The sequence below is a fragment of the Nyctereutes procyonoides genome, unplaced genomic scaffold, assembly GCF_905146905.1.
Source record: "Nyctereutes procyonoides isolate TBG_1078 unplaced genomic scaffold, NYPRO_anot_genome, whole genome shotgun sequence".
Taxonomy (NCBI): Eukaryota; Metazoa; Chordata; class Mammalia; order Carnivora; family Canidae; genus Nyctereutes; species Nyctereutes procyonoides.
Genome location: NW_026575128.1, coordinates 2,869,618 through 2,889,311, shown reverse-complemented (window position 1 = coordinate 2,889,311; position 19,694 = coordinate 2,869,618). Strand labels below are relative to the sequence as shown.

At 38.1% G+C, this 19,694-nt stretch overlaps 1 protein-coding gene across 1 annotated transcript in view; it reads left to right on the top strand.

Moving 5' to 3' along the window:
• The first annotated feature begins 1,535 nt into the window (after positions 1-1,535).
• RLF (RLF zinc finger) overlaps positions 1,536-19,694 on the top strand; it is a 92,487-nt gene continuing 74,328 nt past the window's right edge. The window contains exon 1 of the mRNA XM_055342016.1: positions 1,536-1,772. Coding sequence (XP_055197991.1) covers positions 1,536-1,772 — 237 coding nt within the window. The remainder of the gene's footprint in view (positions 1,773-19,694) is intronic.

The window sequence follows — 19,694 nt, the reverse complement described above, 5'->3', positions numbered from 1 at the left end:
TAAAAAAAAAAAAAAAAAAAAAAAAGAGGTCAGATTTTGGAGTAGACTACTTGGGATTGAATTCTGGGCACCATAATTTATTAGTTCTGTTACTTCGGTCAAGTTATTTAAATTCTCTGTGTCTGTTTCCTGAATTATAAAATGAAAGTAATAACAGTAGCTTTCCATAGTATTGTTAGTAGGATTAAATGAGTTGAAATATGTAAGGAACCTTAAAAAGTGCCTGACACATATCAAATTTCAACAAATATCAACTCTTATTATTAGGAATTGCTGAGTCACAGGACATGAGTATCTTCAATTTTATTAAATATTATACATTCTTCTAGGTGATGTACCAATAAACGCCTCCGCCGGCAATATATAAATTCCATATTCCTAAATCCTAAAACATGGCACTAATTTAAAACTTCTGCCAATCAAATGAGTATGAAATTATATCTACATATATCTCAAGTTTACTTATTTAATTTCTACACCCAACATGGGGCTGGAAGTGGCCACCCCGGAGATCAAGCACCACATGCTTTTCTGACTAAGCCAGCCAGGTGCCCCATTGTTTTAATTTGTACTTTGATAGTTACGCGAAGCTAAACATCTTTTCATGGGTTTATTGGCCGTTCGTGTTTTTTTTGTGGAGTTGGTTGTTGTTGGTGATTTTTTTTTTTTTTTTTTTTTTTGGTGAGCTAGCTCTGCATATCCTTTATTTGCTTTTCTACTGTATTGAGCGCTTTTATCCTTTCGATTTTGGTTCGGAATGTGTTCGGAAACATATCTTTTGATGGTTTTATCTGAATACCATCTAGTTTTTGGCTGGTCTTTGTGTTGCACCATTTTAAATATATCTTGGTAGACAATCAACACATTTTGGTGCAGTCAAATCTAACAGTATTTTCCCACATGGTTTGTGCTTTCTGGATCCTACTTAAGAAATTCTTCCTTATTCTAGTACCAGAAACATATCTTCCCCGAAAAAAAAAATTTTCGAGGCCTTTCATCCATCTGGGATTTATCTTGGGATATGGTTTAAAGTAGAAATCAAATTTTTATGTTTCCTATCGGGAGAAAAAAAAATTCAGCACCACTTCTTGAAGAGTTCATCCTTGCCCTACCGATTCGTAATGCCCACTTATAAAGCACCTTCCCACGGAGCAGGTCTTCATTTCCGCTTCCCAACCGGTGCTTCTGTTCTTTCTACTGGGGGATGCGTTCCTGTCGCGCTTCCGACCGCAGCTCAAGCGCCAGCCCCCTCATACCTAGGTTTTGTCTACAGGTACGTCAGGCTCTGTGCCTCCGCGACTCCAGAGTCCGGGAGGCTGAGCCAGGTAGGAGCGCAGGGGCAGGTAACCTCCAGGCTGTTGCCAGGGCGGCCGTCGGGAAGGCCGCCGAGAGGAGGAGCGCCCTGAGTCTCAGTGACGCAATCGGGCCGGCGCCCGCGTCGCCAAGGACTGCGTCACCACGTGCGGTCGGCCGGGGGCGGGGCCAGGGCTGAATCACGTGGCTTGGTTGCCTACGCGCTGCTGGGCCGTGGGAAGATGGCGGACGGAAAGGGAGACGCCGCCGTCGCCGCCGGGGCCGGGGCTGAGGCTCCGGCGGGAACGGGAGCCGGAGACGGACCCGAGACTGAGTCCATGGCTCGGGGTCATCGCCCTGCTTCTCCGGCGCCGGGAGCCCCGGGACTGCGACCGTGTCTATGGCAGCTGGAGACAGAGCTGAGGGAGCAGGAGGTGTCGGAGGTCTCATCTTTGAACTACTGCCGGAGCTTCTGCCAGGTGAGGGGCTGACTGGGGGGCTGAGGGCGGCGGGGCGGGGAGGCCAGGGGGAGAGGCCCCGGATCCGTTGCCGCAGCCAGGGCCGGACTGAAAGGCGCCACCTCCGTGTCTCGCCGCGCCCCCGGGGCCGGGCAGGCCCAGCTCGGGAAGCTCGACCGCTGGCCCCCCTTCTCCACTGCCCGACTTTGGCCACCGCCTGGGCGGGTTGCGCTGGGCCAGACTGAGAGCCTGGAGGGCGCCGGCGGCTCCCGGGAAGGGCCGTGCCCTGTCGCCGTTGCCTGTCCCCCTGCCGGGTGGCTGGATCGCCATTGCCTCCTGAGAGATTGATTGCTCGTTCCTGCTGGGAGAGCCTTTTTTTTTTTCTTTTTCTTTTTCTTATCTTTATCTTTTTCTTTTCTTTTCTTTTCTTTCTTTCTTTATTTCTTTCTTTTCTTTTCTGTCTTTTCTTTTTCTTTTTTTTTTGAGTGCAGATCTCCAAACTGGAAAACCTGGGTTTTCCTGAAAAAATCCGGAGATATGTGTTGGGGCCAGAGACTTCTCTTTGGAGTCAACGTCATCTGGGCCCCTAAAAGGTCTGACAGTTGGCTTTGAAAGGCGTCTAGGGCTTTCTCACTAGGGATTGTGGAGCCCATTGGTTGTTTGGTTTTGTCTTTTTTCTTATTTTATTTTTTTTTCGAGGGCGGGGGGGAGACTGTTAAGCTGTTCTTTTCGCCTCTTTTGTATTCCTCTGAGGATTGTGCTACCAGGAATGAGGCTAGCGAGCCTTGTAGTGGCTATTAACGGTCTTTGAGTAGAAGAGGATTGAGGAAGATGTGGAGTGTGGTCTCAGTGGTCCCTCTTGGCAGTGGTATCACCATTTCCATGTTACGGTGGGTCCTAACCTGTGGTTACATATTTATTGGTATGTTTAGTTTAGTCTCCATGGTTACCTCGAGATTTTTTTTCTCTCTCTGAATTTAAAGGTATGCCATTATTGCTTATACTTCGGCTGTTCGTTCTATCAGGTTTCAGGGCCAACCCTCTGCTCCTTACCTGGTGTATCTTAGAGAATGCAAAATAATAGTAGTATGTTGGTACTTGGACTCTTGATGAGTAGTTGAGTGTGCCGAAAAAATTGCAGTGTTCCAAAGTTGTAATTTTAGGGGACAATTTGCTCTGTTGGTCCAGTGGAAAATAAAAAAGTAGACCTGCTTGATTGCTTTTTTTCCTCTCCCTGCTGAGCCAGAGACACCTCATCTCTTCAAATGGAATTTTGTCCGTGCTAATCTTTTCTACACAATGTATTATTACAGTTTTTGTGTCTACACCCCGCAGCATTTCCCTACTAGGAAGCGTTGAGGTGTAATTATCCTTTGCTTCTTGGCTCTTAACGAACATTTGTACGTACTGCACACGTTTATCCTACAAACTTCTATTGACTGCATTGGATGGTGCCAGGCACTTTACCAAGTGCTGAGGAAATAAGACAGCCCTTACCTGTGATGAGCTTACAGTTTGGAGGACATGATAGACATAACAGTATCTCCAAAAACAGTTTTGGTAATGACTGAGATGGAGGTGTTGTAGAGACATTGGGGAGGGGAAAGCCATCATGGGACATCCTAATGGGAACAACAATTACTAGTAAAAATAAATTAAAACTTTAACTGTGGATTGTACCTAGAAGTAACTAGGAGAGGCTACTTTAGATAGGGTGGTTTAGCAAGGCCCTATGGCTGGAAGGTTAAAAATGAGTCATGGGAATGTTGGGGGAGGGGAGGGGAGCATTTCAGTGCTGAAGGTAGAGATGATGAGAAGGATTCAAGCTTTGGGAGAATGGGGAGCTAATTGGACGAGGAGGAGGAGTGAGGAGGAGGACAGGAGAAGAAATGTGGGTTCGGTGGAAGCCTTCTAAGCTTGTGTTTTCATCTTAGATAAAGAATGGATGTAACTAGTCAAATTGAAGCTTCTTAGAGGGTACCATATATATTTTTTTTATTTTTCTTTATGCCTAGTGCTTGCACTTCTCATTTTAACTGAATGTTTTAATGTCTTGAGTCTTGGTGACACCTAGAAATGTAAGGACAAAGAAGAATTTAAAAAGGAAAGTACTTTTTGTAATTTGTCTTTTCTATGAGATTTTCTTTTAGCCTAAATTTTTTTCAAAAATATCTTTTTGGACTAGTAAATGAAATAAGATGTTCCTGTGATGACAATATAATAGGAAGCACATTGGATTGGGAGCGAGTTGCCCCAGTTGTGACTCTACTACTTATTAGCTAATAACCTTGGGTAAATTGTGCTTGTAGAATTTATTTTGTTTTCTGGCTTTTATTTCCTTATAATGCTTTATATAAACAGTAGAATAGAAAGTTTATATACAATTCTTCACAGTATTTTTGTCACTTTTTTTCCAGTAGCCCAGATAAAATCAGGGTATCCTGTTCACCAAATACAGAAAAAAATTCCTAATTTTATGATGAAGGAGGAACAATTTCGCCATTCAAATTTGGTTGAATAGCTTTTGGTTTCACATTTGAAAGGCAGAATAAGATTTATTCATCCACTCACTGTATGCCTGACATTGCACTAAGCGCTGGTGATGGAACATGCCCTCTAGGAACACTTAATATGTAAAGATAGGTAACCTGACTTGTGCTCTCTGGGATATTGAACTGCCACGGAAGTGTTTTTATCAGGTATTTAGTTTTTTTGTTTTTAGATTTTGTTTATTTATTTGAAAGAGAGAGGGAGTGCGAGCACAAGCAGGTGGAGGGGCAAAGAGAGAGTGATAAACAGACTCCCTGCTGAGCAGGGAGCCTGACTTGGGGCTCCATCCCAGAACCCAAGGATCATGCCCTGAGCCAAAGGCAGATGCTTAACCAACTGAGCCACCCAGGCGCCCCAACAGGTATTTAGTTAAGAAGTGTTGTTCTAGAGACTTAGATTATACCAAGTAGACAGGCTGGGACCATATTCTCTCCAGCTCTTGCAGTATGGCTCTATCTTTGGAATTGCACCAAGTCAAGAAATAAACTAACATATGAAAGGATAGAGAAGCTTGTCTCATTCTGGGCATGTTTTCAATTTTGAGAAGTTTGTGAAGATGATAAAAATGAAACTTCAGAAGTAATAGTTACTAAGAAAATGATACTTAGATCAACTTGTATTCAGTGAACATTTGTATTCAGTATTCAGTGACTATGGGATGTGGCTTTTCCCTTCTTTCCCTCAATTCCTCTTCTGAAAACATTGTCTTCCAAACCGTGTGGATAAGATTAACTCCAGAAGACATTTCTTCTTTGTTTTATTGAAAAATTGATGGTATCCTCTCAAGTTTTTGCTATATTTTGGGAATCATGATTTCTGAAGTTTTACAACTGGTAGTTTTCTTTGCAATACAAATTTTGAATGCTTTTATTTTATTTTTATTTTTTTGAAGGCTTTTAAAGTAACGTTAACAAACTTTAAATTATTGGGTAATGATTATACTTTGAGAATACCAAAGTAGTTTTATGAGTAAACCTTGTTTATATGAAACACTTTTAGGTTCTAGACTAATAGTGCCTTTAGATTTTTCAATGGTAAAATAAGTAATTATGGCATATATTTAAGTTTCTCCTAGATTAGTGATTGAATACAAAGGATCTAAGCAGATGGGCATACTGGCTTCATCATTTAAACTAGAAATATAACTGGAATGTACTTTCCTTTAACCCTTAGTTTTCTCATTGGCAAATGGAATACTAATAGCTTACTATTTCCATGTGAATGTATTATTGTATGGACTAAATAATCTGTAAAAAAAAGTGTCCCCAGAATTGTCTGAGTTACCCAGATTTCTTAGCTTTAGAATAAAAAGTCTTCACCACCTTACCCCTAGTTTACTTAGCTCCTACCTTAGCCAATCCTGTCACATAATCCTACTCTTATTTAGGAGTACTATACTTGGAGTTCTTGAACCAAATGTGATCTCAGTTACCCCTGTGATTAAAATTTTGCCTGTACATTTCCAAGCGCATTATTTTGGGTAAGGTGATCTTAATTTTCACTTAATTCTTCAAGATCCAAGACACATATTAAGCTATCAGTAAATATTTACCAAATGATTGATCTCCAAAAGGATAGAATTCCTACTTTTACAAGATCTCAGGTCATTAAGCATTATCTTCCCTTTCATTGTCCTTTTCTCTCATTTTCATTTATGTATGTACGTAGTATGCTTGTATATATGTGAGAGAGAGCAAGCGAGGGAGCACACAAGCACAGAGTCGCCGGTGCACAAGCACAGAGTGAGAGGGAGAAGCAGACTCCCTGCTGAGCAGAGAGCCTGATGCAAGGGTTCAATCTCAGGATCTTGGGGTCATGACCAGACCTGAGCTGAAGGCAGACACTCAACTGACTGGGTTACCTAGGCTCCCCTCTCAATTTCTCTATGGCAAATTTTCCTTGTCTAGGGCCCACTGCAAACACCGCCTCCCCTGTGAAGCCTTCTCTGAATTCACTAGATAGATTTCCTCTTAAATGTTTGAATTCTTTTGACACTTTGTACATACCTATGCTTTTAATTCTTGTTTTTCTTGCTGTCACTGTTTTAGTTCAGGCTTCATAATGTCCTATTGCAGCAATGTCTTCACTAATCTTTTGCTCTCTGACTGGATTTATCTACAGTCCATTTTGGTATTCTAAATTATAAATATAATCTCATTAGTCATTTTATTTCTTAAAATTCTTAAATGATTTCTTACCCCAAAGACAAGATAAAATTCAGACTTATTAGCCTAGCCTGGCAGACAAAGCCTCTTAGAATCTGGATACTGCCTCCCCTTTTCCCAGCTCCTAGCTCCCAGCTTTCCAGCTTCTTTTTTGATAGGTGAGTGTGTGGGGGTCTACCTTCATTACAGTATCCATCTCAGTCTGCCTGATTAACCTCAGGGTCCTTCCTTCTCCATCTGCCTGTTTACCCTTTAAGACCAGGTTCACATATTAAAGTCTTTCAGAAGTGTTTTCTGATCTTAGCAGACAGAATGAGGTGATTCTTTCACTTAACGTCCTCTAGTAGCATCTTTTACGCAAGTGTGGTACTTGAAGAGTTGTTTCTATGTTTGTCTCTTGTATTGACTAGTAAACCAACATGAGCAGGGGTCTTGTTTAGTATTTTTTGAATGCTTGGTACCTAGCAATTAATATAATGCCTGGCAAACAAAACTAATTTGTTGAATGAATTATATTGTAGAACTTCATGATACACTCAAGAGGTGAGTACTTCAAAAGGAATACTTGTTGTAAAATCTGATATGTTAAAAAGCAACTTTATCATAAGAAATAACTAAAGGAATAGGATAGGACACTGCTAATTTTTTAGAGACATAACATGTCAACTTAGCCTAAATTAATATAATATTGTACAGATTTACATGTGTGGAATGAGGAGTAATGTTGAAGGGAGAAAATTGGAGGCATTATATTATTGAGGAAGAGTTAGCAGCTTAATAAGACGACAGTTTGGGGATGCCTGGATGTCTCAGCGATTGAGTATCTGCCTTCGGCTCAGGATGTGGTCCTCAGGTCCAGGGATCGACTCCTGCATCGGGCTCCCTGAGGAGAGCCTACTTCTCCCTTTGCTTATGTCTCTGCCTCTATGTCTCTGAGGAATAAATAAATAAAATCTTAAAAAAAAAAGACAGTAGTTTGAAGATGTTGAGATGGAGAGGATCGGTCTTCCTGACTCCTTGAGATTGGTGGCCATGAAACCTCTTGAGCTCTTGAATTCTTTATTTTATTTTTTTTGAATTCTTTATTTTAAAGGATTTTTAATACTTTATCTTTTATTTTTTGTGCTTCCTTCTCTTGGGAGATATCTAAATAGAAACTAGATGACAGGCAATTATAATGGCAAAAGTTAGCATTGCACTACATATGACCAAAATGTAATTATAAATGTGACTTGTGAAGCAATGGGAACTTTGGATGCTGTCATTTAGTTGGTACCAGCAATGTCTCTTTTATATTAGTAGTTTCTTTTTTTTTTTTAAGATATTATTTATTTATTCATGAGAGAGAGAGAGAGAGAGGCAGAGACACAGGCAGAGGGAGAAGCAGGCTCCACGCAGGGAGCCTGACGTGGGGGACTTGATCCCGGGTCTCCAGGATCAGGCCCTGAGCTGAAGGCGGTGCTAAACCGCTGAGCCACCCGGGCTGCCCTATATTAGTAGTTTCTGTGTCTACCTATGGATCACACTCTTCCCAACAATGTTAATAAGTCTAATAGAAAACATTTATTTCAGGCCTACAGAGGCATTGGTAAACTAAAGTGTGCTTTTGTTTTCACTTAGTTCTAAACACCTGTTACCTCTCCAGGAGGCCTTCCCTTGACTGTCTTTATTTAAAACAACGCTTCTGGGATCCCTGGGTGGCGCAGCGGTTTAGCGCCTGCCTTTGGCCCAGGGCGCGATCCTGGAGACCTGGGATCGAGTCCCACGTCGAGCTCCCGGTGCATGGAGCCTGCTTCTCCCTCTGCCCATGTCTCTGCCTCTCTCTCTCTCTCTCTCTCTGTGACTATCATAAATAAAAAATAAAAAAAATAAAAAACAACGCTTCTTCATCTTCCATCTCCTTAACACTGCTTTCCATTTCTTTAAGTCTCCGACTATTATCTGATATCTATGAGAAATGTATCTATTTGTCTCTCTCTGCATCTGTAATGTATCATGAGAGTGTTGACTATTTTGTTTACCCAGTGCCTAGAAATGTCCCTGTCACTTAATGGGTACTCAGTCAATATTTGTTGATCTTTTATCTCCTCCCTTCCTTAAATCACAGACTAGACCTTGAGAGTAGCCATTCTTACCTATGTTTATTAAGAAATAGGGACATTTTTTGGTCAGTGAGTTTATGCTGCTTCCCAGCAGGGATCCGGTCTTATTTTTCTTTGTATCTTGATTACTAAAGAGTAGAACTTAATTTTATTTATGCGTTTTAAGAATTTCTTTGGTTGTCCATATTCCACAATATTTAAAGTAAAGATTTTTTTTTTTATAACAGGGCTTGCTTAGCCAGATTGAAACATTTATTTTGGATATGATTGACATCAAACTGGAAAACTTGAACATAGATAAGGGATTGAGCAAGATGGTGTAAAATATAGATTCCTAAAATTTTCATTGCTCACTAAAGCCAACATAAACTGTTATATGAAAATTAGAGGGACTATTTATTTACTTATCAATCCTTTTTTATGTGCCAAGCACTCAGGTAGATGGTGTTATTTTCATTTAACAGCTAGAAAACTGAGGCTCAGGGAAATTAAGTAACTTTCCCAGGGTCACACAACTAGCAAGCTGTGGCAGTCTTCAGACTCCTAAGTCCATGCTCTTTTTCCTATATCAGCATTCCTAAACTGTTTTGTTCCATGAGTTATATGTATTAGTAAGTACTTCTTGAACTAAGGATTCTATGCTCCTGTAAATTGGGATAATGTTGGGATAAATTTTTTTAAAATGTGTCTTCTTGTATACTTTGAGATGCATTGTGAGTCTCCTAGAGAGACATTAACTGTTGTGCAGCATTTGCTAAACAGCAGGTCCAGAACGTTTCGCCATGTTCTAAACCTGATATCACCCCCAAATCACATGTTTTTTTTTTTTTTCATTCTAGTAAAGCGAATCACTGGGGAAGAGTGGATTGCTTTGTGTCTGCATACTACTGAATTTTGATTCCCCAGTTTCAGCCTAAAACATGACTGTGAGCTTTTTTTTTTTTTTTTTGACTGTGAGCTTTTTATGAAAAGAATTCCCCTCCAAAGTTTTTGCAGGTTTTGAATTATACTTACTGTCCCATATGAAAAATATTTCAATGTATTGTGATTTTTTTGGAAATTGAGATTGAATTCTATTTCAGACATATCTTGAGTTCAAGGTTATTCACTTAGTTTTACCTTTATTTTTGCAATATAGCTAGCTTGGGAACTACGAATATTTGTCTATTTCTTCTCACTTTTGGGCTGTCTCAATTCTTTAATATTTTTTAATGCTTTGTCCTTTTTGGGGAACTCTTATCAGCTTATTGTGCTGACATTTGATTACATAGTATTTTTACTCCCAAAGAAATAGACTGAGTCTGTCACATTAGCCAACCAATAGTGCCTCTTTGATATGGACACATGTAGGAATTATTACCAGATATGATAGATCAAATGGCCTAGCTTGGAAATTGCATTTTTTTTTGATATATGTTTGTATAAAATAGGCGTATTTTTAATTTTGGTTTCATTTTCTTTAATTGCTTTTTTAATATATGTACTTGAAATACATAAGGTATCTTAAAATAATAAAACTAAATATATACATTTAAAAATTTTTGTGACTCTTACCTAATATGTACTCATTCTAAAAGCTTACAACAAGATGTATAGATGCAGAAAATGAAACCACCACATATTCCCACTGTTAATAGCTTGGTGTATAACTGTGATTTTTTGGAAAAATATGTATACAGTATGTGTGTATAAGTATTACATAAATTTTAAAATTTTAAAATTTGAGTATAGTTGACACAAAATGTTACGTTAGTTTCAGATGTACAACATAGTGATTCAGTTTCTCTGTATGTTATGCTATGCTCACCACAATTGTAGCTACCATCTGTCACTATACAAGCTATTACAGTGTCACTGACTATATTCCCTGTGTTGTGCCTTTTATTCTTGTGACTTACCGTTCTGTAACTGGAAGCCTGTATCTTCTACTCACCCTCACCCTTTTTTTCCATCATGCTATCCCCCTTCCCTCTGGCAGCCATCTGCTTGTTCTCTGTATTTATGGATCTGATTCTGCTTTTTATTTGTTTTGTTTTTTAGAATCCACATATGAGGGATCCCTGGGTGGCGCAGCGGTTTGGCGCCTGCCTTTGGCTCAGGGCGCGATCCTGGAGACCTGGGATCGAATCCCATATCGGGCTCCCGGTGCATGGAGCCTGCTTCCCCCTCTGCCTGTGTCTCTGCCTCTCTCTCTCTCTCTCTCTCTCTCTCTCTCTCTCTCTCTGTGACTATCATAAATAAATAAATTAAAAAAAAATCCACATATGAGTGAAATCCTATGGTATTTGTGTTTCTCAGTCTCTATTTCACTTATTAGCATAGTACCTTCTAGGTCCAACCATGTTGTTGAGATAGCAAGAGCTTATCTCTTTTTATACCTGTGTAATATTTCATTATATGGATAGATCTGCATTTGTCTGTTAATGGACACTTTTATATAAAATCTTTTTTTTTAAGATTTTATTTATTTATTCATGAGAGACACACAGAGAAGCAGAGACACAGGCAGAGGGAGAAGCAGGGTCCATGCAGGGAGCCCAATGTGGGACTGGATCCCGGAACTCCAGGATCACACTCTGAGCCAAAGGCAGACACTCAACTGCTGAGCCACCCAAGCGTCCCTGTTAATGGACACTTAAGTGGCTTCCATATATTGGTTATTGTAAATAATGCTGCAATAAGCATAGGGGTGTATTTATCTTTTTGAGTTTGTGTTTTTGTTCTCTTTGGGTAAATACCCAGAAGTGGAATTATTGGGTGTTACGTATTTCTCTTTTTACTTTTTTTTCCCTATTTTTACTTTTTGAGGAGCCTCCATACTGTTTTCCACAGTATGGAAAAAATTGGTTGTGCCAATTTACATTATCACTGTGTACAAGTGTTTCTGTTTTTCCACATCCTCACCAACACTTGTTATTTCTTGTCTTTTTTATTTTAGCCATTCTAATAGATGTAAGGTGATACCTCCTTGTGATTTCGATTTGTTTTCCTTGATTAGAGCTGTTGAGCAATTTTTCATGTGTCTGACCATCTGTATGTTTTCTTTGGAGAAATGTCTCTTCAGGTCCTCTACCCATTTTTTAATTACATCGTTTGTTTTTTTGATGTTGAGTTGTATAAGTTCTTTATATATTTGGAGTATTAACCCCGTATCAGATCATCATTTGCAAATATCTTCTCCCATTCAGTAGGTTGTCTTTTTATTTTGTTGATTGTTTCCTTTGCAGTGTAAAAGGATGTAGTCACAGTAGTTGATTTTTGCTTTCATTTCCCTTGCCGTGAGAGATATATGTAGAAAAATGTTGGTATGGCAGGTGTTAGAGAAATTAACGCCTGTGTTTTTTTCTAGGATTGTTATGGTTTCAGGCCTCATATCCATTTTGAGTTTATTTTTGTGTATAATGTTGAAGAGTGATCCGTTTTCCTTCTTTTATATACAGCTGTCCAGTTTTCCCAGCACCGTTTATTGAAGAGACTGTCTGGGGATCCCTGGGTGGCTCAGCGGTTTAGCACCTGCCTTTGGCCCAGGGCGCGATCCTGGAGTCCCGGGATCGAGTCCTACGTCAGGCTCCCGGCATGGAGCCTGCTTCTCCCTCCTCCTGTGTCTCTGCCTCTCTCTCACTCTCTATCATCAATCAATCAATCAATCTTAAAAAAAAAAAAAAAGAAGAGACTGTCTTTTCCCTATTGCATATTCCTGCCCCCCTTCATCATAGATTACTTGGCCACGTAAATGTGGGTTTATTTCTGGGCTCTTTATTCTGTTCCATTCATCTACATGTCTATATTTGTGCCAGCATCACACTGTTTTGATTACTACAGCTTTGTAGTATATCTTGAAATCTGGAATTACAGTATCTCCAGCTTTGTTTTTCTTTCTCAAGATTGCTTAAATATTGGAATTTTTAATAGTCCAAGCAATTCATGAATACATTCTAATTTAAAAAATTAGAACAATGTAAAAGAAGAGAGAATAAAAGATGAAAACTGTCACATATACCCTTATACTTCAGTTCTGTGTTTTTTTAGGTTAATGGTTTTCTTAGGTTAACAGTTTGGGAATGTATACTTACAGAATTTTTCTATGTATGTACATGTTTTTAGAAAAATAGGGTCACTTATATATTAAAGCTTAATATACCAAAGGTATCTTTCTTGTAGAAAACACATGTTTACTACTTTGAAAAAATAACTGCATAGTATTTCATTGAAAATTGCTTTGATTTTAAATTCTGCAGGTAGCACAACCTTCAACACTGAACTGAAAATTTTTAACTTGTTGTAAAAGCCGTGCTAATATGTATAATGTTACAGGAAGGCCTACGGAAAAAAGTAAAAGCTCTCTTTTGCCCTCAGTCCCTCCAGTCAGTCCCCAGAAGGGTTAATTAAATCTTTTGTGTATTTTTAAAAACTCAATTCTGCAATTTGATTTTAATTTATTGAGAACAGTTTTCTATATGAAAACATGTTGAGCATGTACCATAATTAAACCACTGTCTTCATTATCATAAGTAAAGTTGTAGTGAGTGTCCTTAAACATTAAGAACTGGTTATTTATACCTATAGCATAAATTCTTGGAATTGAAGTTACTGTATTAAAGAGAATGTTTATTTTAAATTTTGCTGGATACTGGCCTATAAAAAGTTTGTTTTTAAAAAATATTTATTTATTTATTTATCTATCTATTTATTTATTTATTTATGATAGACATAGAGAGGGGCAGAGACACAGGAGGAGGGAGAAGCAGGCTCCATGCTGGGAGCCCGACGTGGGATTCGATCCTGGGACTCCAGGATCACGCCCTGGGCCAAAGGCAGGCGCTAAACCGCTGAGCCACCCAGGGATCCCCTATAAAAAGTTTAATATGTACTTCCTTCAGTAGTGTTTAGTAGTTCCTGTTTGTTTGTTGGGTTGTTTTTTTAAAGATTTTATTTATTTATTCATGAAAGACACATGGAGAGAGGCAGAGACACAAGCAGAGAAACTGGCTCCATGCAGGGAGCCTGATGTGGGACTCGGTCTGGGGACCGTGGGATCACGCCCTGGGCCGAAGGCAGGCAATTAACCGCTAAGCCACCCAGGCATCCCTGGGAGTTCCTGTTTGCCTATATTTTTGCTAACCTTGATGTTATTAAGCTTTTTAATATTGGCCAGTCTGATAGTGGCAAATAATTACTCTTATACCATTTTTACTAATTTTCATTTTAACAGCATTTGCATGTTTTTTTCATGCATATTAGATATTTGATTTTTTTCCTGTGAGGTTTGTCTTTACTTTTTCTTTAACATACCTATATTTTATTATTAATTAATTAATTAATTTTTAACATACCTATATATTTTTTTAAATTTTTATTTATTTATGATAGTCACACACACACAGAGAGAGAGAGAGAGGCAGAGACACAGGCAGAGGGAGAAGCAGGCTCCATGCACCGGGAGCCCGACGTGGGATTCGATCCCGGGTCTCCAGGATCGCGCCCTGGGCCAAAGGCAGGCGCTAAACCGCTGCACCACCCAGGGATCCCCAACACCTATATTTTAAAATGTTATTACTTGAAGGTCATTAAAACTCGATTGTGTCTGATCATGGAGTATGATCATTTAATCCTAAGACTGCATGCTGCTTTGAGGTTCTCATGAAGCATAGTTAGTTGCAGCCTAACCTGAAGCCATTGGAATATATGATACAAATTCATGATTGATTGTTGCTGTGAGAAATGTCAGTGTACTCAATTCCAACACACATTCATGATGTTTTGCATATCAGTGCTACTAGACCTTAGGAAGACTAAGTCATAACTGGAAAGACCCTAGATAACGTCTTCTTATATTGTTATTTTTATATGTTTTCAAATAAGGTGCTACTGAATGGATGTATGACCTTGAGCCAGATCAGTTTGTTTTAGGGGCTTTAAGTGTGATTCTCCTTCAAAATTATATAATTACATTGAAAAGCATTTGCTAAGGATTATTTTCTAAGTCCCCAAACATTTGTGTATCCTTATTGAAATAAATGAATAATAAATGTTTTATTTATGCAGTACCTATGTCATAAGCAATCACAGAAAAATATATAAGTGAGTGAAATTTTTGAAAATCATTTAAATAAAAGTGTTGATGTTATAGTTCTGCCTATAATGGGTTATTACTTACCCCTCTAGGGTAAATGCCCATCCCAGTGGAAACCACTCTACTATTTTGAACTGAAGTTATTTGTTACATTAGTTATGTTTATTATCCTTATTTGACTTTTTCCTTAAGAGTGAAATCTTTATTTCAGTGTTTAAGGGATTTTGTAAATGAAAATGTTAAATCTAGAACAAATTATCCCATAAAGTTCTCACAGTAAATGTGAATACCGCATCAAATTCGGTCAGTCTTGTGTTTTATTGTCTTTTGAAATGGATAACATATCCAATAGGAAGTAGATTTGACGTTAGGAGATTTTACTCTAAATCCTCATTCAAGCATTCTTGGGACCTTACATTCTGCCTTGGATCTCTATTCTTGTCTATAAAATTGGGGATAATAGCTCCCCAGTAGGTGGTTGTGAATATCAAGTGGGACAGTATAACATTGCCATTAGTATAGCTTTTGGTATCAGATACTATGCAGTGTGTCCGTTTCTTTATTTCCTCTCCATTCTGAATACTGTTTTAAAGAAGTATGTCATGTAGAGCAGCTTTCCACCATTTTCCTATCAGTATGTACAGCCCATTAAGAGAAAAGTTTCCTAGATCTTTATAGAGGATTTGTATTATGGTTTTAGATTCAGAGAGCCTATGATGAACTATATAGATTGGAAGTGTAATTTACAGTAAATTTTTTTTTACATTGAAACAATATAGATGTTCTTTGGGATCCATATATGGTAGATACACTAAATTTGACCTGTCCCAACTAACCGATCATTCTATATAAAGGTTTTATTTTTTTTTAGATTTTATTTTATTTTTTTATTTTATTTTATTTTATTTTATTTTTTAATTTTTATTTATTTATGATAGGCACACAGTGAGAGAGAGAGAGAGGCAGAGACACAGGCAGAGGGAGAACCATGCTCCATGCACCAGGAGCCCGACGTGGGATTCGATCCCTGGTCTCCAGGATCGCGCCCTGGGCCAAAGGCAGGCACTAAACCGCTGAGCCACCCAGGGATCTCCCTGAAAAACTATCTTAAACTTCAAAAATAAGTTAGTGAATCCTTTAATAATAGTACAAAGCATCAAAAATAAGTAATTACAGAATACCTGCTACATTCTGTGTATTATGCAGGGTTCTGGTCTATAGTGATGAAAAAAACAGATTTGATTCTTGCCCTCCTTGTTTATTGTCTAGTGGAAAAGGTAAATATTAAACAATTTTTATGTTAGTTTGCTTATTGATACAATAGAATAGTAGTCAGTATTTGACGATCTTCTGTTTTTATCCACCTTCCAATTAGTTTGTCCTTAGGCAAGAGGAGTGTAAGAGAAACAATTCCATGCTTAATTATTACATAATTATTTTTAGGTCTAATATGAATGGTTTTGAATAAACATTATTGTTTTTTTCCAACTTGTGTAGGTTATAAGGAATGATTTTCTTTTCATTATTGAGATTTTTAATTATTCATGAGAGATAGACAGGCAGAGACACAGGCAGAGGGAGAACCATTCTCCCACAGGGGAGCCTGATGTGGGACTCGATCCCAGGACCCTGAGATCATGACCTGAGCCAAAGGTAGACACTCAACCATTGAGCCAACCAGGTGCCCCAATAAATTATTTTCCATGCCACTTATCTGTAGTCAGCTTCATTGATATTGGTTGTCAAACTAAAAAATTGAGGCAAGTGTATGGTTAAGAAGGGAAGACCTTACTAATATGAGGGAGAGTAGGATTGGCAGAAATCTATATTTTAGGTTTGGAAATGCCAAAAATAAGTACCCCTTTGAACATCCCAAAATCATAAGACATTTGAGCCCTGGAGATTATTACAAAGAATTAGAAAGTTTGTATGAAATTATTTATAGGAATTATTTGGAGGTGGGGAATGGGACTGGAATTAGATGGAATACAAGTATGATTTTTCCCTTTATTGCATGCAAAATTTTAAAGTGGTGGGATTATAGGTGAATTTTACTTTTTTGTTGTGTTTTAGTAGTTTTTGGAATAAAACTTAAGCAGATGATAAGTTAGGGCTATATGTATTAGTATGAAACGATATCCAAGATGTTTTTTTTTCCTAAGAAAAAAATCATATTATCCTCTTTTATAAAGAAGTGATGTATGAAGAAGTTTTGAAAGAATTACTAAAATGTTATGTGTTGCATGAATTAGTGGGACATTCACTTTGTTTCTTGTGTTTTTATATGGTTTGTACTTAATCTGTTACCCTTTTATTTTTATTTTATTTTTAAAAATATTTCATTTTTTGGGATCCCTGGGTGGCGCAGCAGTTTAGCGCCTGCCTTTGGCCCAGGGCGCGATCCTGGAGACCCAGGATCGAATCCCACGTCGGGCTCCCGGTGCATGGAGCCTGCTTCTCCCTCTGCCTATGTCTCTGCCTCTCTCTCTCTGTGACTATCATAAATAAATAAAAATTTAAAAAAAATATATTAAAAAAATATTTCCTTTTTAAGTAATCTCTACATCCACCATGGGGCGCAGACTTAAGAACCCAAGATCAAGAGTTGCATTCTCCACCAACTGAGCCAGCCAGGTGCTCCACCTGTTACCCTTTTAAATTAGTTTTCATTTTATCAGCTGTTGTTTCAGTACTTGTCTTTGCTTCTCTCCATTCTCTCTGTGTCCTAGCCCCCTTGTGTCTTTTTTTCCTTTTACTCCCTTACTTGAGATCTGAAGGAATACCCTCTGGTAGCTTCCTGAGATCTTTCCTGTCTCTTGTTTGTGTTAGGCTGGGTGTAAGAATCTAGGTTTACAATCAGTTTTGCTCAGAACTTTGAAGCATATGTTACAAGTCAGATATCTCCAACATACAAAGCAGTAAGGAATGTATAAAATAAACATGACCTGGGGATCCCTGGGTGGCTCAGCGGTGTAGCGCCTGCCTTTGGCCCAGGGCGCGATCCAGGAGTCCTGGGATCGAGTCCCATGTCGGGCTCCCGGCATGGAGCCTGCTTCTCCCTCCTCCTGTGTCTCTGCCTCTCTCTCTATCAGGAATAAATAAACAAATAAATCTTAAAAAAAAAAAAAAAAAACATGACCTAACAAATAAGATGATTGAATGTACCCTTTCACAAATTCTTTTACCTCCCACCACCATCCTGATTTTGGTATTTAATCATTCTCCTGCATCACTTTACTTAATATTTGTGCATTTTAATACAGTCTATAGTATTATTTTATGTGTTTTCAGCTTTACTTAAATAGTGTACTATATGTATTCTTCTGAAGCTTTTTAAATTCAATGTAATGGAAAAATAAATTCAACATAACATTTCTAAGATTTGTCTATATTGCTATGAATAGCTTTGGTACATTCATTTTCAGTGACATGTAGTGTTTTATGTGCATATGTTATAATTCATTTGTTATTGTTAATGGATTTAGAAGCATTTATTAACTGTTTAGAAGTTTAATAGTTAATGTATATTAATATATTAATATTTATTAACAGTTAAATTATTAATATATATGCTTAGAAGCATATATTAACTGTTGGAATAGACATCTTTCCAGTATATCTTGATACATGGGTACAAGAATTTCTTGAGGATGTATACTTAAAGTGGAGCTGCTGGGTTCATATATAGGCCTGCCTTCAACTATAATAAATACTGCCAGGTTACTCTCCAAAGTATCTGTAGCAGTTTATGTCAGTTTTCAGTGTATGGAAGTTAATGTTGTCGCACATTCTTGCCAATACTCCATGTACTTAAATTTTAGCTATTCTCATTGGACATGGTATCTCATTTTGGTTTTAATTTGTTTTTGTTTTCATATTTCCTCTTCTGTGAATTGCTTTTTCTTATTTTTTGCTCATTTTTTAGTTGGGTTGTCATTTCATTTTATTTTTAATTTAGATTTAGATTATTATTTATTTTTATTTTGGATTTTATTTTTAAGTAATCTCCACACCCAACATGGATCTTGAACTCACAACTCTATGATCAAGTTTTGCATACTCTACTGACTGAACTGACCAGGCACCCCTTATTTGTCTTTTTCTTTTTTTTCCTAAGATTTTATTTATTTATTTTTGATAGACACAGAGACTAAGGGGCAGAGACACAGGCAGAGGGAGAAGCAGGCTCCATCCCGGGAGCCTGACATGGGACTCGATCCCAGGACCCTAGGATTGCGCCCTGGGCCAAAGGCAGGCACTAAACTGCTGAGCCACCCAGGGATCCCCTGTCTTTTTCTTTATAGTTTTTTTTTTTTGTTTGTCTTGTTTTCTTGGTTTTTTTTTTAGATTTTATTTATTTATTTGAGAGAGAGAACACACATGAGCACCAGAAGGAGACGGTCAAGCAGACTCCATGCTGAGCACACAGCCCAATGCAGGGCTTGATCTCACAACCCTGAGATCATGATCTAAGCTGAAATCAGTCAGACACTTAACCAACTGAGCCACCCAGGCTCTGCAACTTTTTCTTTACAGTTTTTTATGAAATTATGTATGCTAGACATGAATCTTTGCAGGTCATGTATCGTAGAATTTTTTTCTCTCCAGCTTATCTTTCATTTTTTGTGTTTCTGCACAGAAGTTTTATTTTTTGCAATGTAAATTATAAATCTGGCAATTGAAACATGATGTGTACTTTTGACCCATGTGTCTTTTTTTTTTTTTTTTTGGTGTGCCTGATTGCCTCAGTTGATTGAGCGTTCCACTCTTGATCTCAGGGTTGTGAGTTCAAAGCCCCACTTAAGATTCCTTTAAAAAAAAGCGCCCAACGTGGGGCTTGAATTCCCAACCCTAGATCTAAAGTCACACATTCCACTGACTGAGCCAGCCAGGTGCCCCAAGGCTGATATATTTTTTAAAAACATCTTTATTAAAAAAAAAAAACAGCTTTATTGAAGTATAATTGACTTATAGTAAACTGTTTCTAGTTAAAATGTGAGATTTGATAAGCTTTGGCATATCCAAACACCCATGAAATCATCACCATAATCAA